General features: G+C 37.5%; 1 protein-coding gene and 2 long non-coding RNA genes across 4 annotated transcripts in view; 2 read left to right on the top strand and 1 right to left on the bottom strand.

Annotated features, from left to right (window-relative positions):
- The window catches only part of LOC108585565, a 42,526-nt gene extending 39,890 nt beyond the window's left edge, over positions 1-2,636 (top strand). Inside the window, exon 3 of the long non-coding RNA XR_001902087.3 lies at positions 2,529-2,636. This is a non-coding gene — a long non-coding RNA (uncharacterized LOC108585565). The remainder of the gene's footprint in view (positions 1-2,528) is intronic.
- The window catches only part of EPM2A (EPM2A glucan phosphatase, laforin), a 116,489-nt gene extending 103,511 nt beyond the window's left edge, over positions 1-12,978 (bottom strand). For both annotated transcript variants that reach the window (XM_003898081.5, XM_031667365.1), the window contains exon 1: positions 11,789-12,978. In XM_003898081.5, the coding sequence (XP_003898130.2) occupies positions 11,789-12,089 (301 nt within the window). In that variant the 5' untranslated portion in view covers positions 12,090-12,978. The remainder of the gene's footprint in view (positions 1-11,788) is intronic.
- LOC110743150 lies at positions 11,343-26,761 on the top strand. Its single transcript, XR_002521731.2, has 2 exons — positions 11,343-11,513; positions 19,938-26,761. It is a non-coding gene; the product is annotated as an uncharacterized LOC110743150 (long non-coding RNA).
- The last annotated feature ends 280 nt before the right edge of the window (positions 26,762-27,041 follow it).

Genomic DNA, 27,041 nt, shown 5'->3' with positions numbered 1-27,041 from the left:
TACATACAGAACACAAAAATACACAAATATACAAAAAATTAGAAATAAGTTAAATAACAAAATCAAGACTTATTTTGCAAAAAAATTAGGAATATGTTGGACAAATATCTGCCTGCAAAATTTTTAAAAATCAGTAGAGATTTCTGTTCCTGCCTACAGAAAGAACAACTAGAAAAATGGCAAACTTCATGAAATATTTGTTTTTGAAAGTTGAATAAAAGGCAGTACAGGACTATAATCCCTAAGAGAAGAAAACTAACAAGATGAATGATATAAATCCATGGATTTCTGACTTCAAGGCATTTCCAAACCATGCCATAGGGATGGGTAGCCTTCTTTCACATTTGGGGAGAACAAAGTGAGAGTTAAATACCAGAGATGAGAAAGCTATACAGACAAAGAGGTCTGTAAAACTGCATAAAAGTTTCCTAGATTCTTTGGCTGCATGTCAATTGTGGATGCAAAAGGTAAACTTTGACAGAGTCATACAAAGAACAAATGGCAAGAAAAGAAAAATTTCTGAAAATTGTAAGCCAGACAACTTGCAGAGCTTACACAGACCTGGGAAAAATTTTAGTCTCCACCAGACAGAGTGAGGAAATCTTGGGGCACTGAGTACATTGAGGCATTCAGTAAAGAATCCAGAGTTCATTGCTTAATAGTGGGGCTGCACTAACCCTCCTAGAGACCTGCCCTTGTAAACCTTCAAGAGAAACCTCACATAGAACAAGCTAATCCACAAGTAACTTAACTGTCAGAAACTAATCCAAACTCTATGAAACAATGTAAATTACAACAGCGAGCATGCAAACAAAAAACAATAGATACAAAAGTTAATTTATTTCCTAGATATCAGCAAAGAACTGAAATTTAATTGTTTAAGAAAAACTAAATATACTATTTAAAACAGCACACCAAAACCCCTTATGTATAAATCTAACAAAACTGGAGACATATTCTATGTTCATAAGTTGGAAAACTCAATATTGTTAAGATGTCAGTTCTTCTGAACTCGATCTATAGCTTCAACACAAAATCACAGCAAGCTATTTTGTACAAGTCAACAACTGATTCTAAAAAGTATTTGGAAAAGCAAATGACCAAGAAGAGCCAACACAATTTTGAAGAACAAGAACAAAGTTAGAAGATTCACACTACACTATTTCAAGATTAGTATAAAGCTACAGTAATGAACAGAGTGTGATACTGGCTTCAGAAAAAAACCCAGACATATAGAACTGAATAGAGAGCACAGAAATGGACATATGCAAATAAAGTCAGGTGGTTTCTAACAAAAACACTTTAAAAAACAATGGACAGTATTTTCAACAAACTGTCCTGGAACAAGTGGATGTCCATATGGGGAGCAAAAAAAACCTAGCCACAGACCTTATATAAAACATAAAAACTAACAGAAAATGGCTTATAAATATATGCATATGTAAAAACTTCCAAAAATAACATAGGAGAAAAACTAGATGAACTTTGATTTGGAGAGGAGTTTTTTAATTCAATACCAAAAGCATAATCATGAAAGAAAAAAAAATTGTTGGATTTTATTAATAGTTTTGTTTTGCAACAGACACTGCTACGATAATAAAAAATAAGTCACATACTGAGAGAAAATATTTGCAAATCACTCATCTCTCAAAGGCTTGTATCCAAAATATATACAGAATTCTTAAAAATCATGAATTTAAAAAAATTTAAAAATTAAAAGAAGATATGAACAGACACCCAAAGAATATATACAGATGGCAAATAAGTTTATAAAACAATGCTCAATATCATTTATTACAGAATTGCATATTTAAACAATGAGATACCACTATGCACCTGTTAGAGTTGTTAAAATCCAAAACACTAACAACACCAATGCTGATGAAAATGTGGAACAGGAACTCTCATTCTATGCCAGTGGAAATGAAAAATACTAGGTCACTCTAAAAGATGATTTGGCAGTTTCTTACAATGCTGAATAGTCTTATCATATGATCCAGCAAACTCATTCCTAGATATCTACCCACTGATATAAAAATTTATACCTACACAAAAATCTGCACACCAATGTTTATTTATAATCACCTAAACCTGGACACAATCAAGATGTCCTTCAATAGGCAAATAAACAAAATGTGGAACATCCATATAATGGAATATCATTCAGCAATAAAAAAAAATTACAGCTACAGAAAAAAAACATAGATAGATATTAAATATATTGTTAAATGACAGAAGCCAGTCTGAAAAGGCTACACACTGCATGATTCTAATTACTTGACATTGTGGAAAGGCAAAACTATGGAGATGGTAAACAGATCAGTGGTTGCCAAGGGTTTGAGGAGTGGGGAGGGTTGAATAGACAAAAGACAGAGGAGTTTCTATGGAGGTGAAACTAGTCTAAATGAGACTAACATAATGAATACATGACACTGTGCATTTATCAAAATACACAGAACTTTATATTACAAATAATATATTTCCCATATATATAATTAATATAAACACATATTTCTTTGTTTCGCCAGCTAAGAAGGCCTACAAGCAACAATATCCCAGAAGGAAGAGGCACACTCACTGCCCAGATCTTGATTTCTAATACCATTCTACAATAAAATCAAACAGAGCTCCCTGGATAAATGTCCAATTTTAGCATGGAGGAAGGAAACATAAAAGATGATCTCAGAACACCTTGTAGTGCCAGAAAATAAGGAAGTACTCAAAAACAAAGAAACCAAAAATCACACACACAAAGACGGGGGGATGTCAAAGAGACACAGAAGAGAAGCCACCAAAAGAGTTCTCAATGGCCAAACCTGAAATAAACTGAACGAGAAAATAAAGTAGTAAGATATTTAAACCAAAGTATAAAATAATATCTGTGAATTCATATATATATAAATAATTGAATAGGTAAATAAATGAGGGAGAAGAGACAAACCCTCCATACAAATGCATTCCAGATAATTAATGTAGATATTCTGCCCTCAAGCTGGCGGAACATAACTTCTCACTTTTTAAATGTGAGCAATGCACAGTGACTTCTTCTGAAAGACTACAGTATGGAAATACGGGGAAAACACAACTTTTACAGCAGAGAAAACTAACAAATACAACTTCGACTACATGATCAAGGTCATCACAAACGGTAGTAAGTCATGTTAATAGTATAGATCCTTGATATGATGTAATAAAGAAGGCACTTTACTTTGATGGTCTTCCCAAAAACCCATAATCCAAGTCTAATGACAAGAAAAAACACCAGAAAAATCCCAATTGAGAAACTTTCTGCAAAATACCTGATGAACACTATTCAAAACTGTCAAGGTCACTGCAGAAATACATAAAGTCTGAGAAACTATCACAGTCATAAATAATACATGTAATGTGGTCATATAGTTAAGGTCTTAGAAGAGAAAAAGTATGTTAAGTAAAAAATAATGAAATATGAATGAAATTTGGATCCTAGTTAAAAATCATGTATCCACATTGGTCCTTAATTCTCACAAGTGCCATACTAATATAAAATATTAACAATAGAGGAAACTGGTAAGGAGTATATGAGAACTCTCTATACTGTCTTTGCAACTTTTCTGTAAAATCTAAAATTATTCTAAACAGTTTATTCTTAAAAATACATAATTTATAATTTATCATACCTTAAAATAATCCATAAATAAAGCTCAGCTATGGTTACTCAAAAAAGACATGGAAAGAAGTAGTCAAATACTATCAATAACTGTTAGAAAAATTAGTCAACAGAAACCACACCCAAATATGACATAGATAAGGAAATGAGAAAATAAAGACTGACTATATCTTCAACATCATCACGAATTTAAAGAAAAACATAAGCTAAATGAGAATAAAAGAAGAAGATGCACAAGAATACTGAATAGAACTTCTAGAGACGAGAAATACAGTATCTGAAAATAAAATTTCGCTGGATGGGATTCACAACAGATTAGACCTAGAGGAAAGCCTCAATCTTCTTCTTATTTACATAACAGAGAAATGAGTATTTGCCTTGCAGTGTTGTTATAAGGACAAAGGGTAATTTAATTGAAAGCACCTAAGAAGTAATTAGCCCATGGTTTTAAAAAAAAAAAAAAACCCTCCATCTCTTTCTGTTCTGTGCTCTATTCATCCAACCAATATTTACTGCGCAGCTACTATGTATCAACTACAATTGCAAGATATAAAAGAATGAATAAAATACATAGTCCCTACACTCATAGAGCTCACAATCTAGTAGAAGACAGAAACCAAAAAATACACAAATAAATGTTGTACATGATATCTTTTGTTTTAACTGTAGCGTGCATTGTTAGCTGCCTACCTAAAATCTACTCTCCTCATTCTTCTTGGTAATCAGTACCCTAATTTTCTTCAGGAAAGGAATGTGCTGGCCTAAATAAAGCACTTTCCCAGCGATACGGTTTGGATTTTTGTCCCCACCCAAATCTCATGTCTGAACAGTAATCCCCAATGTTGAAGGAGAGGCCTGGTGAGAGATGATTGAATCATGGGGGCAGACTTCCTCCTTGCTGTTCTTGTGAAAGTGAGTTCTCATGATATCTGGTTGCTTAAAAGCGTGTAGCACTTCCCCTTCTCTCTCTTCCTCCTGCTCCAGCCATGTAGGACATGCCTCCTTCCCCTTTGCCTTCTGCGATGTTTGTAAGTTTCCCAGGGCCTCCCAAGCCATGCTTCCTGTACAGCCTGGAAAACCATGAGCCAATTAAACTTCTTTTCTTTAGAAATCACTCAGTCTTAGGTCATTCTTTATAGTAATGCAAGAACTAACACAGAAAATTGGTTCTGGGAAGAGGTGCATTGCTATAAAGATACCTGAATATGTGGAAGCAGCTTTGGAACTGGGTATTGGGCAGAGGTGGGGACAGTCTGGAGGACTCAGAGGAAGACAGGAAGATGAAGGAAAGTTTGGAACTTCCTGGAGACTTGTTGAATGCTTGTGACCAAAATGCTGATACTGATAGGGACAGTGAAGTCCAGGCAGAGGTGGTCTCAGATGGAGATGAAGAACTTACTGGGAACTAGAGTAGCCACTCATGTTGTACTTTAGCAGTGAGACTGGCAGCATTGTGCCCCTGCTCTAGAGATCTGTGGAAATCTGAACTTGAGAAAGATGATTTAGAGTAAGTGGTGGAAGAAATTTCTAAGCAGCAAAGCATTCAAGATGTGGTCTGGCTGCTTCTAACAGCATACACTCATATTTATGAGCAAAGAGATCATCTGAAACTGGAACTTATACTTAAAAGGGAAGCAGAGCATAAAAGCTTAGAAAAGTTGCGGACTTGCCATGTGGCAGAAAAGAAAAACCCATTTTCAGGGAGGAATTCAAGCTGGCTGTAGAAATTTGCAAAAGTAAAGAGAAGTTGTATATTAATAGTTAAGACAATGTAGAAAAGGCCTGGAAGGCATTTCAGAGACCTCCATAGCAGCCCCTCTCACCACAAGCCTGGAGGCCTAGGAGGAAAAAATAGTTTCATAGGCCCAGGGCCCCACTACCCTGTACAACCTCAGGACACTGCTCCCTGAATCCCAGCTTCTCCACCTCCAGCCTTGGCTAAAATGGTCCCAGATATGTCTCACTCCACTGCTCCAGAGGATGCAAGCCATAATTCTTGGAGGCTTCCATGGGATGTTAAGCCAGCTAGTGCACAGACAGCAAGAGTTGAGGCTTTGGAGCCTCTACCTAGATTTCAGAGGATATATGGAAACACCTAGATATCCAGGCAGAAGTCTGCTGCAGTGGCACAGCGCTCAGGGAGAATGTCTACTAAGGCAGCACAGAGGGGAAATGTTGAGTTGGAGTCCCCAAACAGAGTTCCCACTGGGGCACTGCCTACTGAAGCTATGAAAAGAAGGCCACTGTCCTCTAGATACTACAATGTTAGATTCACCAACAGCTTGTACCGTGGACCTGGAAAAGCCACAGGCACTCAATACCAGCCCATGAAAGCAGCCATGGGGGCTGTACCCTGCAGAGCCACAGGGGTAGAGATGCCCATGGCCTTGAAAGTCCACCCCTCACATCAATGTTACCTGGGTGTGAGACATGGAGTCAAAGGAAATTATTTTGGAACTTTAAGATTTTATGGCTGCTCTGCTGGGTTTTGGACTTGCATGCAGCCTGTAACCCCTTTGTTTTCACTAATCTCTCCCTTTTGGAATGGGAGTATTTAGCCAATGTCTGTATCCCCATGGTATCTTGGAAGTAATTAAGTGGTTTTGATTTTACAGGCTCCTAGCCAAAAGGGACTTGCCTTGTCTCGGATGAGACTTTGGACTGTGAACTTCTGAGTTAATGCTGAAATAAGGTGAGACTTTGGGGGACTGTTGAGAAGAAAAGATTGTATTTTACAATGTGAGAAGGATATGAGATTTGGGAGAGGCCAGAGGCAGAATGATATGGTTTAGATTTGTGTCCCTGCCCAAATCTCACGTCTGAATTATAATTCCAACAGGAGGAAGGGCCTGGTGGAAGATGATTAAATCATGAGAGTGGACTTTCCCCTTGTTATTCTCATGATAGTGAGTAGGTTCTCATGGGATCTAGTTGTTTAAGTGTGTAGCACTTCCCTCTTTCTCTCTTCTTCCTGCTCCAGCCATGCAGATCGTCCCTGCTTCCCTTTCATCTTCTGCCATACTTGTTAGTTTCCTGAGGCCTCCCCAGCCATGTTTCCTGTACAGCCTGCAAAACCATGAGCCAATTAAACCTCTTTTCATTATAAATTACCCAATCTCAGGTACTTCTTTATAGCAATGCAAGAACTGACTAATACACTCAGTCTCTTCTGCAGCAGAGGCAGTCAAACACGGTAGTTCTGGCCGATTCTAAACATAAAACAAAGTGGGAGTGTGGAGGTATTCTGGTAAAGTTTTTGCTTCCTAGATTATAGGCAATACCCATGGATGACTCTTCCACTCTTCCTTCTTCTCCCTTATTCCACTAAATGCACATGAGCTGAACAGAGCTGCAGCAGCCATCTTGTTGCCTTAAGGGAAAAGCCAAGAGAATACAGTGTGATACTGCGTGTGACATCCAATTTAGGCATGTAATCCTGAGCTTCTTGTGAGAAAACCTAGCTTGACAGAGTCAATTATCTTGAGAAACTAAAGCCAAACCCTGAGAAAAGCAAATCTGAGAATGAGAGAGTGAGAGGTAGAAAGCAAGTGAGGAGAGACAGGCTGTACTCCATGCTTTTTTCAGTTTGGTTATATGAATTGATTTTTTAAATATTATTTTTAGGCTGGTTCACATTCAGTTATTATTACTTGCAATTAAAAAGTCCAATCCAGCATAGTCAATATGATTTTTAGACTGTAATAAGTGCTATAAGAAAAAGGAACAGATATTATAAGAAAAAATCAGAAGGTAGTTAGGGAGGCCTTCTACAAAAGCAACATGAAAGAGGAAACCTAACAAATAAACACATGTCAGCCTGGAGAAGAGTTGAAAGAACGATTTCCCACCTGCCTCCTTCAACCCCTTCCCATCGCCAACATGGAATAAGCATGCTCTAAACACAGTAATGGAAGTGTTTCCTGGAAAGGACCCTAGTGTGGGTGTAGGAGCTGGAGATTGGGTGAAACAAGTCCTGTGATGTCTACAGACCCACCCAACAGACCTAGAGGAAAAGAAAAAGGCAACTCCATTCAACAATAAAATATACTAAATTATCCCGCCTCATGATAAAGTTCTTTTTACGTTGTCAACAATAACGATCTTAAGCCTATGGCTCCTCAGCCACACACCCTGAGTGGAACTTTATCCTTCAAAAAATCTGCCAAATTATACAGTACTCCATGAGTGTTCTCCCATTTAGAGGAGGTTTTCAGTAAACATGACAATTTCAACAGAAAACCAGCACAGCTACCCCTACTGATCAGCATATCCTTCATTCATAAAAATGAATGGATATCCTAGGACTACCAGATATTGGAGAAAAATCAATAGAATAAAAGAAACATCAAGAAAAAAACAATTGACTACAGAGCACATGTATGTTTATAGCAGCAAAATTCACAATTGCAAAGATACGGAACCAACCTAAGTGCCCAACAATTAATGAGAACACAGGAACAGAAAACCAAACGCCGCATGTTCTCACTCATAAGTGGGAGTTGAACATTGAGAACACATGGACACAAGAGAGGTGAACATCACACACCAGGGCCTGTTGGTGGGTGGGGGTTGAGGGGAGGGAACTTAGAGGATGGGTCAATAGGTGCAGCAAACCACTATGGCACACGTATAATACTTACGTAACAAAACTGCACGTTCTGCACACGTATGTCAATTTTTAGAAGAATTTTTTTTAATGAACAACAAAAAAAAAAGAGAGAGAGAGAGAGGAAGAAATCACAGAAAACTTCCCTGAGTTGAAGGAAACAATTTCTGGAATTTAAAGAGCCAATCAAGTGCCAAGTGATAAAACAGACTGCTAACAGGAATGGGCTTAGTTTGACATTAGAATTATCAGCCACAGATGCTAGAAATTACTGAGGCACAGTCTTCAAGGGAAAATTATTTTAAGACCAGAATACTGTACCAAACGATCAATCAAGATCATTTGATTGAAACGCAAATAAACCCAAATAAAGACCTTTTAGGAATTTAAGGGCTCAGATATTTTCTCTCTGATTTTACCATTTCTTGAAAATTATCCAAAGAAATGATTAAGGTTTTTAAGAAACAGGAAGATATACCATTTAAAACAGTGCAACTAATATAGGAGTTCAATTGTTTTCTTTAGTCTCAGGTTTATAGCTAAAACCTGTGTGTGTGTATGTGTGTGTGCGCGCGCCAAAGTAAGGAAGGGAGAGGAATGTGTAAGCTATTTTTCTTATCCTCTCATATAGGAGTAACTTCCTGCATAATAGCATTATAAGAATGAAATTTCTATATAATAGAAAGTCAACAGTCAATATTTTATATAAAACTGATATATATATCAGAAACATATATATATACACACACACATACAAAAATATATCAGAGAGCCATATATTAGTGAAAAGTGAAAATCAGAACAGGAATCCTAATTCTTCGAGGAAAAAATTTTATTTTCAAGAAATAAGCAATATGCATTCATCAAGTAGTGCAATCAAGCTAGAACATTGTGAGAACTGGTGTAACTCTTCTGTTAAAAAAATTAATAACAAATTTTTAAACAAGTTGTAGAAGAACATTACAGTTCAAATATGAAGTAAAACAAAGTGTAGTACTATTTTAAGTCAAATTTGAGCATGATTTTTAGTGAAGAAAAGAGAATTTTTCCTTGCAGTTGTACAGTTTTCATGTCACAAAATTTTATTTCTTTGTTTACGATCTAATTGCACTACGTGGTTTCCTAATAATAGTAAAAAATAATACCTAGCCCTTATTTAACATTTACCATACATCCTCTTCTAAGTTCTTAATATATATCCTATTCTACAAAATACAGTTCATTTATTAGGCAGCTTGGTCCTTTCATTGTGAGCTGAGGTGATGCGCCTCAAATCTGACACTGGTTGGTGAGACCAGGCAATCTGGCTCCAGAATCCTTGCTTTTAAACACTTAGCTACCCTGCTTCTCATAAAACTCTCTGTTAATTTACAATGCTTAGAATCAGTCTATTTACCTTAAACAAGAAGGCACCGTAACAATCAGAAAACAGAATATAAATTATATAAAACCTGATAATGTAAAAGTCATAATAAACCAAGCTGAGGAGAGCTTGTAAGTTACTCTCTTACAGGAGTAACTTCCTAGAAAGTCAACAGTCAACTTTTAATACAAAACTGAAAATAATTCCTGCTTGGATGGTAAAGAAAAATATTTATCAAAAAAAACCTGAAAATAACAGTAAAAAAAAAATCAGCAGAGAAGATAGAGAATGAACTTGAGCTAAATTCCTCGTATTTCATAACAGGTGTGATGGTTAATTTTATGTGCATCCAGTAGGTGTCAATATTTATTGCCTAATTTTAATTTTAAAAATTATGTATAACTTATACGGTAACTATTAGAAAAACTAAAAACAAAAGTTTGTGATACCTTAAGAAATAGCAACATAAGCAAACTACAGCATAGGGAAGACTATCAGAAAAGCTAAAGAAAAGAAGAACTAGGGAAAGGGAAGATCTTTGTTTCACACCATTTACATTTTTATCACAATTATCAGATATTTTATTTTAAAAAATAATTCTACAATACTATGAATAATAGTAATACCCTGTAAAGAAAGGATAAACTGAAGATGGTATCTTTCAATTCTGTCATAGTAAAATAAAAGACCAATAAATGCTACCAGACCATAAGCCTAGTGGGGAACAAAAAGATAACAAGGATAATATATAAACATATTCCACTCTTACTTTCTTTACTGATTCTTTGTTTCTACATCATTACAGGCTAAATGGTCCATTCTTTTCAAATAAACTTCTAAAAAGACATTCATTTCATTGACTTCAACTATTGAGTTACACCCACTCCAGTCTTCAACCTTGCACATTTCCCTTAAAGAAAGGGTCTGTCTCAATTCAGACATTGTTGGCGGGAGCTGACATTAGTTATCACCCTTTTAGGGCATAATTTAGCAGTCCTTAATGAAGTGTTAAAAAAAATGACTGCATTTTGACCCAATAATTTCACTTCTTTGAACCCACTCTGTAGAAACACTCCCGAATGTTCAAAGATACCTGTAAAAGGAATTTCAATTAACCTACTACTGTTTATAACAGAGGAAAACTGAAAAGAACTTAAATGCACGTTCGTAGGTGCAGAATAATTTGTTGCCATTTAAAATACATCTACATGTAAAATATATATCTACATGTAGTGACAGTGAAAGATGTCCGTAACATACTGTTAGGCAAGAAAAGCAAAAATTCAGAATTATGTATTATACAATTTTTGTAAAAAAAAAAAAAAAAAAAAGGTATATGCATATACCACATACATAAATGTGTACAAGCACTGTGCTTAAGATTGTGTGGAGGAAACACTGTAAGTTTTTACTATGCAGATTTCTTTTTTATCATCATTATTATTCTACAACCAACATGTATTGTTTTAGTATTTTAAGAAATCAGGTCATGTCTCAATTGTCACATATCTGGGATTAAGAAAGAAAAAGAAATCCAAAAAGGGAAATATTCAATGTCTTTCCATTAGTTCATTCTCAATATCTAAGAAAAAAAAATCTAAGCAGCACGTTGCAGTCTAGGATTAGCGAAAACGCTACTTTCGTTGGTTGGATCGTTTTTCTTTTTAGTGAACTAGAGCAGGAAAATGAGCACACAAAACTCAACTAAAGCGGAGTTGGGCAGTTGAAGCCATCAGCGGCGCGCGGCCGAGCAGCCAAGGGACCCGCGAAGGAAGGACTCGGAGGGCGAGGGGGACTCGGAGGGCTAAGAGGGCCCCGGGCGGGAGACGAAAGGCACTGGCCCGTGAAGCAGCCGCGGTTGGAAAGAAGCTGAAGATTGGGTGTGCGGAAATCAGGTTAGAGGGGCAGGCGACCGAGGGGACTGGAAGGCGGCCGGGAGCGCTGTACGGGTCTAGGGAACCAGTAGGAAGCCGGAGCCGCCGCTGGCAGCGACAGCGTGGCTGGCAAAGCAGGGTCAGCCCGGGGCGGCCGACGAGTGCGCAGGGACGCGGGCAAAGAGCCCGAGACGCGCGCCGCCGGCCTGCCGGGCACGCCCGAGGCCTAGGCCCCGGCTGCGGGTGCGGGCCGGAGCTCCTGCTCTACACCGGGGGCAGACGTCTGCTGGCAATACCTTCCCAGGAGAGCTCTCCTCCCGGCTCCCGCTTCAGGAACTTGTACCAGAACGTGTCCACGCGGCCCGGCTCCGCCCCGTCCTGCGCCGCCTTATCGGCCGCCAGCTCCACCTCCCCGAGCCACAGGCCCGGCTCCTGCAGCGCCAGCGCCCCGGCGCCCACCGCGGTGCCTGCCGGCCTCAGGCGTACGGCCCCGCGCGGCTCCCAACGTCCCAGCTCTGGCCGCGACCCCACCACCAGCAGCTCCGGCCGGGCGCCGGCCACGGCGGGCGGCACCACCACCCCGAAGCGGAAGCGCATGGCGGGCGGCGGCGGCGCGAATTCCCCGGGCCCTGAGTCCCCGCGGCCGGCAGGCCGGGCCTGAGCGTCAGGCGGCCGCGGCGATTGGGCGGCGGCGCGGGAGCCCGGGGCACCGGGGAGAACACGTGCTGTTCTGCGCGTTCTTTGGGCTGCATCACGCGCTTCCCGAGCCCAGGTCGGCGGCAAGGGGTCAGCGGAGCCGCCAGCCGCCTCTGTGCCCCGCAGCCTCACGGGCGGCTGATTTCCAGCTGTAGGCGCTGGGGACACGGCGAGCGGAAGAAAAGGAAGAGAAAATGGGGTTCGGGGAGTGAGGAAAACTTCTAAGCCAGGCGATCGCCCAGTCCTCTCCAAGAGACTGGAAATTAACTTTATGAGGATCAAAGGAAGGGAATGGCCTCTAGACAGCCGCCTTATAATTGTGAAACGGGGGAGGATCTTGGACCTGGTCTCTGGAGCGCTCCCTGTCTTAACCAAGTCACTTACTCTAGCGGGTCTCAGGTTCTTTATCTGTAAAATGAGGGTATAAAATAATGATCATTCTAGACCCTACCAGCTCTAAAGGACCTCTGATTGGTGGACAAGACCCGGAGCTGATGCAAAACATTACATACCATTCTCTTGTCTGAAAAGCTACATGTTCACTTTCTTTTTTCAAAAACTACATTTTTAGTATGTGTAAAGTAAGTTTAGAGTAAATACTTTTAAGGTCAAAACGAAAACTAATTCTGTGACTATAAATGTACGCCTTTTTTTTTTTTTTTTTTTTTTTTTTGAGACGGAGTCTCACTCTGTCCAAATGTATGCATTTTTTAATGGAGTAAATTAAGAAAAAAAACCTTTGTTTAAAATTTACTTTAAGTAAAAGCACTATTTTTTCAACTTAAAACCTTTTTGGATCAAGAAACAGTTTTTTTTTTAGCTGTCTGGCCCAAATCCAAACTTCGTACATTTTGGTGGGGAACTTCAATTTGTCACTGCCATAAGACAATCTTAAGACGAATATCCTGATACTTTTTGATTCTTTAACAAAATTATCGTTGTATTCTTCCGTTTATATATTCACTAACATTTAACATAACACAAATCTGTTATGTGAATTAAAGACACACAGAGGCATTTTTACCAGCGTTTGGAAGTTTGTGAATAGTGAGAGGGAACAGGCCAAAATTTCACGCGTTGAGAATATCATAAGTAAAACAGAAAGTGCAAAAATGTAAACTACACAAACTCAATCTCTTGTGGAACAATTAGAAAACTAATAATACATTTTACTCTTGAATACTGATATTCCACTCAAAGTTTGGTTGGTTGCTAAGCTTAAGAATAAACACTATGAAAAATGTGAGGACAGAAAGGCTGGCCAAACACAGTTGATTCGGTAGCAAATCAGACATCAAATCACAGTGGTATGTGAGTCGGTTTATTCAAATTGCTGTTAAAAGATATTCTTAGAGTAAGTTTAGGAAAATGGGAGTCATTTGGCGATACAAAGAGGATTTTGTCTACAGTGGAATCCAGACTCCAGTGAAAGTTCTCATTCCTTCAGGACCCAGGAACTAACAGCTCCAGACTTTCTTGTGCTCCACTGTGCTGCCTATGTTGTGTGCTTCCCAAATGGCATTATTCCCACTAGCTCTTCCAGAGTGAGTTCTGCCCATTCTGTAGATGAAACAATAGCAGAAAAATTAAACAATATGTTTGTTCAGCAGACATTGTTTCCTTTACTCTTCTCTCATCATGAGGAGGTTGAATAATTTTAACCATTGGAAGAAGTAACCCTCTTAAGCCCCTAAACAAAATATGTAATATTTTATGGCAAGGATTTAAATAAGGCATAAATTGGATGGCTGCACTGTGTAGTAAGTAAAATGCAACTGGAAAGGAGAACAAGACCAAAATAGGGCTTAAGGGACATATTTCAAGGCCTTGATCATATTTTGACAATCATTTGGTTGTGTAAGTATTAACCATGATAATATCCATTGAGCCTGTATTATGGGCCAGGAACATGGTTTTCATACTCATATTATCTTAGTTAAGTCTTTCACCAATCCTATAAGGTAACTACAATTGTTATCCTCATTTTTAGATGTGAGGATACTCCAGCTCAAAAAGGTCCAATGAATGGCCCACAGCAAGGAAGGGGCAGAGCCAGGGGCTAAAAGGCGTGCTTTCAGCTTATAGATAGATATACAGATATAAATTCTGATAAGGAAAACCTGTTGCAGAATGTATCTAAATTCTAGCATATTTAAATGTTATTCTCCGTCAACTCTTAATTTAAAAAAAATAAATTCCTGTAATTATTTCTTGTAACTAACTTCATCCTTAGGAATTAAAGAACAGATGAATCATGAGTGGCAGTCTAAACGGATCAATGAATCTGTAAAGACATATATATCTTAGCATTTGGAGAGGATTTGGCTGCAGGTTCTTGGAAATTATAATTTGTATGCCTTTTTATATATGTGTTGGCAATGGAAACAGATTTAAGAAGCCAAGGTGAAGAATTTTACCAGTTTTTAAATTGTGTTAGTTTTAGATCTTTTTCCTTGTTGGGTCTTCCATATGAGATTTCTTTTTACATTTAGAAGAATCATGGTATTTATTAAAAGGGATTATTTATGAAATCCATTTGAGGTCAGATTCTTGATGCTATGGGGACAAGCTAAATTTAGAGCAAGAATCAGTCCACTAGAGTAACATAATTCTGATAATAATTTTTAAAAGGCCAAACTAATTTGTTGTCATTGAATTTCATTTTTAGAATGCTATCTTCTATATAACTATAAACTTTCCTGAGGAATGGGTGATAAATTCAAATGCAGAGTTTCAAGATCCAATTCAAATGTAAATTCTTTTGAAGTCCCCTCAGGGAAGCCTATTAGTTCGATCTTGGGAGATTTATGTTTTCTGAAGCAATCTTTCACTAGTCGGTGAGTTATCATAAATCTTTCCTTGTAGTATTGTATATGTATATACACATTCACTGACGTAAACCATATTTTATCCACATAGTTCAGGGACTGTTATAAGTATTAGTTTATTACTCAAAAAAAAATATCTAAAAGTTAAATGTCACATATACTATTTGCAATTTTGTAGCATTAAAAAAAAAAAAACTCTTTCAGAGAGAGTTTGATACAGCTTAAAAACTTTTACATGTTACAGCTGACTTTTTTCTGGATTGAAAAACTATGGCTTAGGCTACCTCAGAAGTTGGGGTTCCCATAGGTTACAAATCTAGAACAATAGAAGGATATAAACTAAAGGAATCTATAACAATAGAAGGATATAAACTAAACTAAGGCTTTACCCCAAAATCCCACTACATTCCTCAACTATTGTAAAAATTCATGTCTTTTTTTGATACATATAAAAATCTCTAGTCTCCAGTAGATTCCAATAATTCCACTTCCCATCCATCCCACCATAGAGAAGTTTTGCATCTTCAGTGCATCACCACCAGCCTGTTTTGTCATTCTTCTTTCTTTGCAATTTACATTATTAAAATATTAATTTTAGGAACACTCCAAGCATGAATTGCAATGAAGCATATACCCTTTCAAAGGACATTGACCTGCCCTTTCCGTCACACACCTCCATCACTGTAAAATCTACACCTCCTCCCACTCACTTCTCCTTTGAGAACCTCTACTCAACAGGCCATTCAAGCCTGGGTTTTGCTAGGCAGTGACCTAAAATGACTTTGCCTGGGGAAGGTAGAGTGCCAAGCCAGGTGGCTGGACCTCAAAATTAGAGACACTGGTTTAGAGCTTCCTTCAGCTGTAAAAAGATCCTCCTAGGGCTGAGTAACTTGAACAGCAGGCTGGTTAATACCCTTCCCAAACAGAGTGGAGAGGATGACAAGTCAACCCTTAGTAATAAAAGAATGGTGGCTGGAAGGGATGGTTTGAAACTCCCAAAGGAACATTCAAAGAGTTTGAGAAAAAGGAAAGTGGCTAGCTGAAAGCAGTGCTTACTCATGTACACTTAAATAGAGAATGGAGACTTGGCAGGGCAAAGCTGATAAGTACTTTTTAAAAAAATTATTCTACTTTAAGTTCTGGGATACATGTGCAGAACATGCAGGTTTGTTACATAGGTATACAACTGCCATGGTGGTTTGCTGCACCCATCAACCCATCATCTACTTTACATATTTCTCCTAATGCTATCCCTCCCCTACCCCCCACTCCCAACAGGTCCTGATGTGTTATGTTCCTCCCTGTGTCCATGTGTTCTCACTGTTCAACTCCCACTTCTGAGTGAGAACATGCAGTGTTTGGTTTTCTGTTCCTGTGTTAGTTTTCTGAGAATGATGGTTTCCAGCTTCATCCATGTCCCTGCAAAGGACATGAACTCATCCTTTTTTATGGCTGCATAGTATTCCATGGTGTATATGTGCCACATTTTCTTTATCCAGTCTATCATCAATGGGCATTTGGGTTGGTTCCAACTCTTTGCTGTTGTGAATGGTGCTGCAATAAGCATATGTGTGCATGTGTCTTTATAGTAGAATGATATAAAATCCTTTGGGTATATACCTAGTAATGGGATTGCTGGGTCAGATGGTGTTTCTGGATCTAGATCCTTGAGAAATCACCACACTGTCTTCCATAATAGTTGAACTAATTTACACTGCCGCCAATAGTGTAAAAGTGTTCCTATTTCTTCACATCCTCTCCAGCATCTGTTATTTCCTGACTTTTTAATGATCGCTGTTCTAACTGGCATGAGATGGCCTCTCATTGTGGTTTTGATCTGCATTTTTCTAATGACCAGTGATGACAAGTTTATTTCACATGTTTGTTGGCAGCATAAATGTCTTCTTTTGAGAAGTGTCTGTTCATATTCTTCACCTACTTTTTGATGGGGTTGCTTTTTCTTGTAAATTTGTTTAAGTCCCTCGTAAATTCTAGATATTAGCCCTTTGTCAGATGGATAGATTGCAAAAACTTTCTCCCATTCTGTAGGTTGCCTGTTTACTATGACAATAGTTTCTTTTGCTGTGCAGAAGCTCTTTAGTTTAAATAGATCCCATGTCTCAATTTTGACTTTTGTTGCCATTGCTTTTGGTGTTTTAGTCATGAAGTCTTTGCCCATGCCAATGTCCTGAATAGTATTGCCAAGGTTTTCTTCTAGGGTTTTTATGGTTTAGGTCTTACGTTTAAGTCTTTAATCCATCTTGAGTTACTTTTCATATAAGGTGTAAGGAAGGGGTCCAGTTTCAGTTTTCTGCATATGACTGGTCAGTTATCCCAGCACCATTTATTAAATAGGGAATCCTTTCCCCGTTTCTTGTTTTTTTTGGTCAGGTTTGTCAAAAATCAGGTGGTTGTAAATGTGTGGCATTATTTCTGAGGCCTCTGTTCTGTTCCATTGGTCTGTATATCTGTTTTGGTACCAGTACCATGCTGTTTTGGTTACTGTAGCCTTGTAGTATAGTTTGAAGTTAGGTACTATGATGCCTCCAGCTTTTGTTCTTTTTGCTTAGGATTGTCTTGGCTATACAGGCTCTGTGTTGGTTCCATATGTAATTTAAAGTTGTTTTTTCTAATTCTGTGAAGGAAGTCAATGGTAGCTTCATGGGGATAGCATGAAATTACTTTGGACAATATGGCCATTTTCGCGATCTTGATTCTTCCTATCCATGAGCATGGAATGTTTCTCGTTTTTGTCCTCTCTGATTTCGTTGAGCAGTGGTTTGTAGTTCTCCTTGAAGAGGTCCTTCACATCCTTTGTAAGTTGTATTCCTGGGTATTTTATTCTCTTTGTAGCAGTTGTGAAAAGGATTTGGCTCTCTGTTTGTCTATTATTGGTGTATAGAAATGCTTGTGATTTTTGCACATTGATTTTGTATCCTGAGACTTTGCTGAAGTTACTTATCAGCTTCAGCAGATTATGGGCTGAGACAATGGGGTTTTCTAAATATACCGTCATATCATCTGCACACAGAGACAATTTGAGTTCCTCTCTTCCTAATTGAATACCTTTATTTCTTTCTCCTGCCTGATTGGCCTGGCCAGAACTTCCAATACTATATTGAATAGGAGTGGTGAGAGAGGGCATCCTTGTCTTGTGCTGGTTTTCAAAGGGAATGCTTCCAGCTTTTGGCCATTCAGTATTATATTGGCTGTGTGTGTGTCATAAATCTTATTTTGATATACATTCCATCAATACATAGTTTATTGAGAGTTTTTTTGCATGAAGCGGTGTTGAATTTTGTTGAAGGCCTTTTCTGCATCTATTGAGATAATCGTGTGGTTTTAGTCATTGGTTCTGTTTATGTGATGAAATACGTTTGCTGATTTGCATATGTTGAACCAGCCTTGCATCACAGGGATGAAGCCGACTTGATCATGGCGGATAAGCTTTTTGATGAGCTGCTGGATTCTGTTTACTAGTATTTTATTGAGGATTTTCAAATCAATGTTCATTCAGGGATATTGGCAGACACCAAGCTAGCTGCAGGAATCTTTTTCCTTATCCCAGTGGTGCCTGGAATGCCAGCGAGACACAACCGTTCACTCCCCTGGAAAGGGGGTTGAAGCCAGGGAGCCAAGTGGTCTAGTTTAGTGGAGGCCACCCCCACAGAGCCCAGGAAGTTAAGATCCACTAGCTTGAAATTCTCACTGCCAGCACAGCCATCTGAAGTCAACCTGGGATGCTTGCACTTGGTGGGGAGAGGGGCGTCTGCCATTACTGAGGCTTCAGTAGGCGATTTTCCCCTCACAGTGTAAAATACTGCCACAAGGAAGTTCGAACTGGGCAGAGCCCACCACAGTTCAGCAAAGCCGCTGTAGCCAGACTGCCTGTCTAGATTCCTCCTCTCTGAGCAGGGCATCTCTGAAAGAAAGGCAGCAGCCCCAGTCACAGGCTGATAGATAAAACTTCCATCTCACTGGGACAGAATACCTGGGGGAAGGGGCACCTGTGGGAGCAGCCTCGACAGACTTAAACATTCCTGCTTGTGGGCTCTGAAGAGAGCAGTGGATCTCCCAGCACAGCACTCAAGCTCTGCTAAGGGACAGACTGCCTCCTCAAGTGGGTCCCTGACCCCCGTGTCTCCTGACTGGGAGACATCTCCCAGCAGAGGTCCACAGACACCTCATACAGGAGAGCTCCAGCTGGCATCTGGTGGCTGCCCATCTGGGACGAAGCTTCCAGAGGAAGGAACAGGCAGCAATCTTTGCTCTTTTCCAGCCTCCACTGGTGATACCCAGGCTGACAGGGTCTGGAGTGGACCTTCAGCAAACTCCAGCAGACCTGCAGCAGAGGGGCCTGATTGTTAGAAGGAAAACTAACAAATAGAAGGGAATAGCATCAATATCAACATAAAGCATGTCCACACAGAAACCCCATCTGAAAGTCACCAACATCAAAGACCAAAGGTGGATAAATCCACGACAATGAGGAAAAACCAGTGCAAAAAGTCTGAAAATTTCAGAATGCCTCTCTTCCTCCAAAGGATCACAACTCTCACCAGCAAGGAAGCAAAACTGGATGGTGAAGGAGTTTGACGAATTGACAGAAGTAGGCTTCAGAAGGTGGGTAATAAATTCCTCTGAGCTAAAGCAGCAAGTTCTAACCCAATGCAAGGAAGCTAAGAACCTTGAAAAAAGGTTAGGAGAATTGCTAACTAGAATAACCAGTTTAGAGAAGAACATAAATTACCTGATGGAGCTGAAAAAGACAAGTACTTTTTAAGAAATTGAACCCTCTGTAATTCACTCCTTGCTTATTTTTCCTAACCACTGTCTGTGTGTTATATTAAAAGTATTTTAAACATAAAAATGGACTGCAGGCAGAAGGTAAGTTTGAAACATTCTTTTACTTCACCATTAGCTGGAAGAAGAAGAGAGCCCAGAGAGGAAGATAAGAGTTGGTGGTATCTGGAAACGAGAAGTCTTCAGTGAAACCCTATTGACCTTCAGCGTGAGAGAAAGGATACACCAGAAGTTGAGTAATGACCCTGGGCTTCCCCTAAATCTTTAGTTCTTAAGAAATTTATGGATTCCCTGGAAATGCAAAAATAATGTAGGGGGAGGTAGTGTACTCATATTTAACTAGTGTAAACAGCTATTTATTCAGATATATACACTTGTCCAAGCGTGCACTAGAACCTAATTAAAATATAATTTTCTAAAATGACTCTCATGTATGTAAATTAATGAGAGAACCAGCAGGATGGTAAAGCTGATTCAAAGAGAATTTAAGATACAATGTACATAGGAACTGAAAGAATGCTAAACAATTACTAGGTTAGATACAAAATTGATTAACTTCCTACTGGGCAATTAAACTGTAACATTTGGATGTATCTTTTTTACCAGGTAGGAATCCCTTGCACCTTTAACAGATAAACACCTACAAGATTTCATGTGTAACTTTGGGGGTTAGCCTCAATCAATAGAAAATAATAAAATACACCAAGGCACAAATAATCTTATAAAGAATAACATAACTCTGTGGTGACCCCGATGGAGTACTCCAGCATGCAGGACATGCAGCCAACTTGACACTTTTAAGTCTAAGCCCAGATACTTTATTAAACAATGTGTAATAATACTAATAACTTTCCATTTATTGAGCTTTTATCTACTAAGTCCTAGGCACTGGGCTATCTTACCTGCTGTATCTTATTTATTCCTCTCAACATTTCTGTATGTGAGAAGGTTGGGTCTGATCTCACATAACAAAGGGCTTGCAACTAGAATTTGAGATAGGCAAAAAACAAGAAAGGAATGAAGGTAGAAGGAAGTTGTATTCCAAGTCAGGTATCTTCATCAACAAAAGCAGAAGCAGAAAATTTTAAAGTATGTAATTTTAGAGTAAAAACAAAAGAATGCAGATCTCTAAACTTGTTATTCCAAACACATTTTGGCTTACTCAAATACATTTTAGACTAATTAGGTACTTTACATGTTTCACATATCACTATTTGTTACAAAGACAATAGGTAAAAAGACAAAAATGTTATAGTAGTTCTATGAAGAAGAACTGGAAAAGAAAAGAGGAAAATAATGTCTTGGATGTTTAATGTCCAAAGAGATAATATCAAACTTATTAAAATCAAGAGATGAACCATTTCATACACCTCAGTTTAATATGAAAACATGAGTTCCATTATACTATTTCACAACCACAGATATCAGCACATTGTAAATTGTTATAATCTATTTTCTATTACTTTCAAGAGTGAGTGTGTTAGTACATGCTTACCAGGCAAACAATTTCAATCATTGCAAGACTAATATGCATTTAATAAACTCATTCAGTCATCAAATCTTTTCAGTATTAGGTTAGATACATGAGACTGTTTTTTATAACTAAATATCTTTGGGAAGCAGTAACATTCTTTTTAGAAATTGTGATTTATTATTACTCTGAGGAAAGGATTGATTTCCCAGAATCTTTTATTTCTGGCAAATGTCCAGCTCTGACTACACCGTAGTGACTACATTACAGGGGCACTAAATTTACCGGAAAAAAAAGTTCTGTGATTTAATTAAGTTTGCATGTCCAAGGTGGAGTAGCAATTGATTCTATGATTTAATTTTGAAATTCTTCCACAAAATAAATGAAAGCATAATTGATTTCACCAGATTAATGGTTATTAATATTTAGTCAATTTAATATAATTGGATGTATCTGAGCTAGAAAAATTCAAAGAAAAAACCATTGTATTAAGAACTGCAGATTTTAAAGAGCACAAAGAACCTCTTTGATGTACAAGAACACTAAGGCTACTTTGTAAGTTGATTAATTTATTTTCATCTATAAACTTGAATTCCTAAAATATGAAGGATTGTCAGAGATATATGTTTACCCTTGTTTCCATTCTCTTCATCCTTACTCCTTTTTTTGAAAGACTCTGAGTTACCCTCAAGTGTCCGTGATACATGCATCAGAAATACACAATCCATGACTGAGAATAATAATTTGATTCAAGAAAAGATTTCAGTGATATTTTGGTTTTGTGAACAATATAATCGTAGTGCTTTTTCAGAATGTTCTCTACCACTCTTTAAACACAATGGTGATTGTGTGCATAATCAGTATTTTTAACCCCATTCTCCTCCTTGGGATATTCCAAGGAGCAACGTTGTCCTGGGATACTGCTCAAGAACAGTCTTAAAACTTTTAGAAGCAGGGGAATTTATTATGCTACCTTCTTTCCAAGTCACCCCTGTCCAAAAACGGAAGAGCGTCTTCGTCATTTTTCACTAAAGTACAAACCATGGTACACCTGCTCAGTAGGTGGGTCATCCTCAGTATATGTTTTTTTATCTTCTAGGTGGACAACCCTCACACTAGGGATCTAGTAGTAGATAGGGATGGATCTTGAAGCTACCCTTTACCTATATGCCCTTTACCTACTCACCCTTTACCCATCATTTATCCTTTACCTATTTACCAGGGGAGAGCCAGCACATACCCACTCACTTGAAAGAAATCTCTCCTCCCAGCTTCCAAAGAGCAAATCCTTCGCCATCATTTTCTCTTTCTCTGTATGCCAAGTAGCTTTTTTGAAAAAGGCTGAAACACTAGGGGTATCAGTCAGGATTAAGCTATACTGTGGCACCAAATGTCCCCAAAATATTCATGACTTAACAATCACAAGAGTTTTATATATCAATCATATCACATGTCCATCTTTGGCTGGCTGTGTCTCTGCTTTATATCATATTCACTCCAGGGCCTTGGTGGCTAAAATAGAAGCCTCTAGCTAGAATTTTGCGGGTCATTGAGACAGAGGAAAAAGAAAAAAAAGAAAAAAAAATGGCTCTTAAAGATTTTGCTTTGAAGTGATGCAAGGTAATTACACGCATATTTCATTGTTAAAACAAGTCACGTTGCCAAGTTGTTATTCAATTATTCAGGAAAATGTAAAGCTATTTCTGAAAAGGGCAGCAAATATTTGTGAATTGTAACACCATCATCCACACCAGGGAACCACAGTTTCAGATTCACAAGAAGTATTACAAAAGAGATCTACCTTTCTCAAGGAGAAAGTGGGGCAAGGGCCTGAACATACATGTTGGTGACCAGAAAAATGCTAAATGTAGAGTGCTGAGATGTACCTTTTTTAAAGCATACAATTTACTAACCACCCTTAGACTTATAGTAGAGCAATAAATAGAAAACTAGATGGATAGATAGCTAGATGGATAAATGGAAGAATAAATGGATAGATAGATGATAGAGTAGAGATAGATGATAGATAGGTGATAGAGATAGACACTCGAACACTCATACTAATTTAAAGATAAAATATAAAACTCACTCTACATGTTATTTTAGATTAAAGTTATTCATTTAATTTTTTAACTAAATTCATAGGCATTGTACTTTTAAGTTCATACTTTGAAAACTGAGAAGTTTTGATATAAATGTTATTTTATTGTCTACTTGAGTTGAACATGTAAATATAGAGTTTTCTATCATTTTGGAATAACTTTTTGCATTTCTCTGGAATCTACTTAGCGGAAAATTTACAGTAAGATTTTTATAATTCTATTTTTTACAGTGTTTATATTTCCACTTTGAATCATTGTTTTCTTTTCATCTTGAGTGATGTCATTCGGTTACTTGATTTGACATGACTATAGACTCTGCTAAATTTCAGAAATATAAGTTAATTTATCTAAACTTTTGTCCAGTTTTATCCTTTGCAAACTCTGGCTAAATTCTCATTTTCTAGAGAACGTAGAATTTTAACATTTTTATGTTTGTGAAACATATACAAAAATGAAAGTAGGAAGCTTAATAATTCAGTTTCTCTTCTCTGTGGCCACTGGATTACTTGTAAGTCCCTGCAGACAAAGGGAGGTGAGATAATAGGAATTCATTTAGTTCTAGTATAAAGATAGTAATAGGAGGGAAAATTTCTTTTCCTCTATTCCTTTGGAAAAAGCACAGAACTATTTCAATGTGATTAATTGTGGTGAGGCACAAATATGAAAGCCAAACAGTCTGGTTCTAATTTTTCTTTAAAGCAATACATCTGTCTATACACACAGAAACACAAATAATAAATGAATTCAGCAAATTTGTAGGATACAAAATAAATCTGATTTCAAATACACTAAAAAATAGTTTAACCAAAGTGTAGGACTTGTACACTAAAAACAACAAGAGTAGTTGAAATATTGAAAAAAAATTGGAGAAATCTAAATAAATGAAAAGATAACCCATGTTCATGGAATGGAAAATTTACTCTTAATAACATTTGAGCAATGCACCTGAAATTATTTGACAGCTTTAACACAAAACTCCACCTGCCTATTTTGCAGACATGGGCAACCAGATCTTAAAATTCATATGGAAATTCAAGGGACCCAGAGTAGCCAAAATAATCTTGAAAAAGAAGAACAAAGTTGCAGGGCATATATCTCCCAATATCAAAACTTAATACAAAGTTATAGCAATCAAGATAGTGTGATACTGGCATAAAGATAGACAAATGGACCAATAGAATAGAATTGAGGGTCCAAAAATCAACTCATACAGTTATGGTTAATTGAGTTTTGACAAAGGTGCCATGATCATTCTATGGGGAAATAGTGCTTTAACTGCTTCAACTGGATCAGTCAACGCATAGTGCTGAGACAACTGGATATCCATGTGCAAAAGAATAAATTTGGATCCCTACTTCATATCATACACAAAACTTAACTCAAAATAGATCAGAGACTAACTGTAAGAATTAAAACTATAAAACTCTTAGTAGGAAAATAGCTATAAATCTGCATGATCTTGGATTAGGCAATGGGTTATTTTAGATATGATACCAAATTTAATTTTGTTGCATAAGCAACAAAATTAAAAACAAATAAGTTGAACTTTATCAAAATTTAAAAAGGACACCATCAAGAAAGTGAGAAGATAACCCACAGAATAGGAGAAAATGTTTGCCAATCATACATATTTGGTAAGTGTCTTTTATCCAGAATATACAAAGGACTCTTACAACTCAACAATAAAAAGAGCACCTGATTAAAATGCAGACAAATGATCTGAATTTTTCCAAAAAAAAAAAATTACAAATGGCCATTTAACACAGGGAAAGAGGCTCAACATCATTAATCATTAGGAAAATGCATACCAAAACCACAGTGATATACCATTTAACACCCACTAGAATGGCTATGATTTTCTTAAAAGGATAATAAGAAGTATTGGTGAGAATGCAGATGAATTGAAACTCTCATACGTTGCTGGTAGGAGCATAAATGATGCCACTGCATGGCAAGAATCTGGAAGTTCCTTTCAAAGTTAAACATAAAATTACCACATGACCAAGCAATTCCACTCATAGGTAAATACCCAAGAGAATTGGAAATGGATGTTCCCACACAAACTTGTATGTGAAAGTTCATAACAGCATTATTTATAGTAGCCCAAAGTTGAAACAACTCACATGTCTGTCATTGATGAATGGATAAACAAAATGTGATATATACATTTAATAAAAGAAAATATTCAGCCATAAAAACGAATGAGGTATTACATGGTACAACATGAATGAAATTTGAAAACATTATGGTAAGTGAAAGAAACCAGACACGAAAAGTCACATAATGTATTATACCATTTATATGAAGTTTCCAGAATAGGCAAATACATGTAGAAAGTTGATTTGAGAGTGGCCAGAAGATGAGGGAAGAGAGAAATTGTGACTAATTATGCATATATATATAGAATTTCTTTTTGGAGTAATGGAAATGTTCTGAAATTAGATTGTGGTGATTATTGTGCAACATAGTGAATGCATTAAAAAACCACTGAATTGTACACTTAAAAAATATGAATTTTCTGTTATGTGAATTGTACTTCAACAAAAAATAAAGTAGTACATCTTTATAATTGTTTGATTATTTCCCTCTATCTTTGACAATACTATTTGACATTACAAGATCCCACAAGTCATAGCCCTCATCTATTTAAATCATTTTGATTCTCAATGTAGGGGGAAGAGAGACACAATTAGGCTATCTCAGCTACTAGAGCTTCATGTGAAACAGAGATAAGAAGGCCTCACAAAGACCCGGAACCAAAATACTGTTTAAAATACAACAATTGTTTTATTAGATCTGTTTTATTGGTTCTGGTGTCTCCACAACTCTAATTATTGTCTTCTGAAAAACTGGCCACCTTTGATCTCTCCCCTGGTGTTCTGCCTTTGAGTATGACTCAGCTATTTTCTCTTTCACCTTCTATTGCTCTTGCTATGCATAACTTTGTCTTGAATGTCTCTCGATCAGATTCCTCCAGAATAAGCATGCAATTGGCTCACCTGACATAGCCAGTGAGATTATCCTTGATTGGCACAGTGCTAGTTCCACACTTCCTGTGAGAACACTGGCTACTCTACCGATACCCTCTATATTCTGGGATTTCAGGATCATATAATATGAAGTAATGAGAACTCTATGTATTTCTACCCAACATGGATTTTCTGATGTTTTCATGAGAAAATATCAGTCAAACCCAAATAGAGAGATATAATGAATAAACCTATGCTTTTTAGAAATGGCAATATCACAAGAGACAAACCAAGGCTGAGGGACTCAGCTTGATGAAGACAAAAAAGACATGGCAACTAAATAAGATTTATGATTCCAAATTGGATCCTGAGCCAGAAAAAAAAAAAAAAAAAAAAAAAAGCCATAATGAGCCTACCAATAAAAATGTAAAAGAACTACAGGTTAGATAATAGTATTGTATCAATGTTAAGTTTCCTAATTTTGATGATTGCACAAAAGTCATATAAGAGTATGCCCTTTTTCTATTAGGAAATGCACTGTGATAGTTAATATTAGAATGTCAACTTGATTGGATTGACGAATGCAAAGTATTGTTCCTGGGTGTGTCTGTGAGGGTGTTGCCAAAAGATATTAACATTTGAGTCAGTGGACTGGGAAAGGAGACCCACCCTCAATCTGG

Source organism: Papio anubis, chromosome 6 (genome assembly GCF_008728515.1).
Source record: "Papio anubis isolate 15944 chromosome 6, Panubis1.0, whole genome shotgun sequence".
Taxonomy (NCBI): Eukaryota; Metazoa; Chordata; class Mammalia; order Primates; family Cercopithecidae; genus Papio; species Papio anubis.
This window is presented reverse-complemented; position numbering and strand designations above follow the sequence as displayed.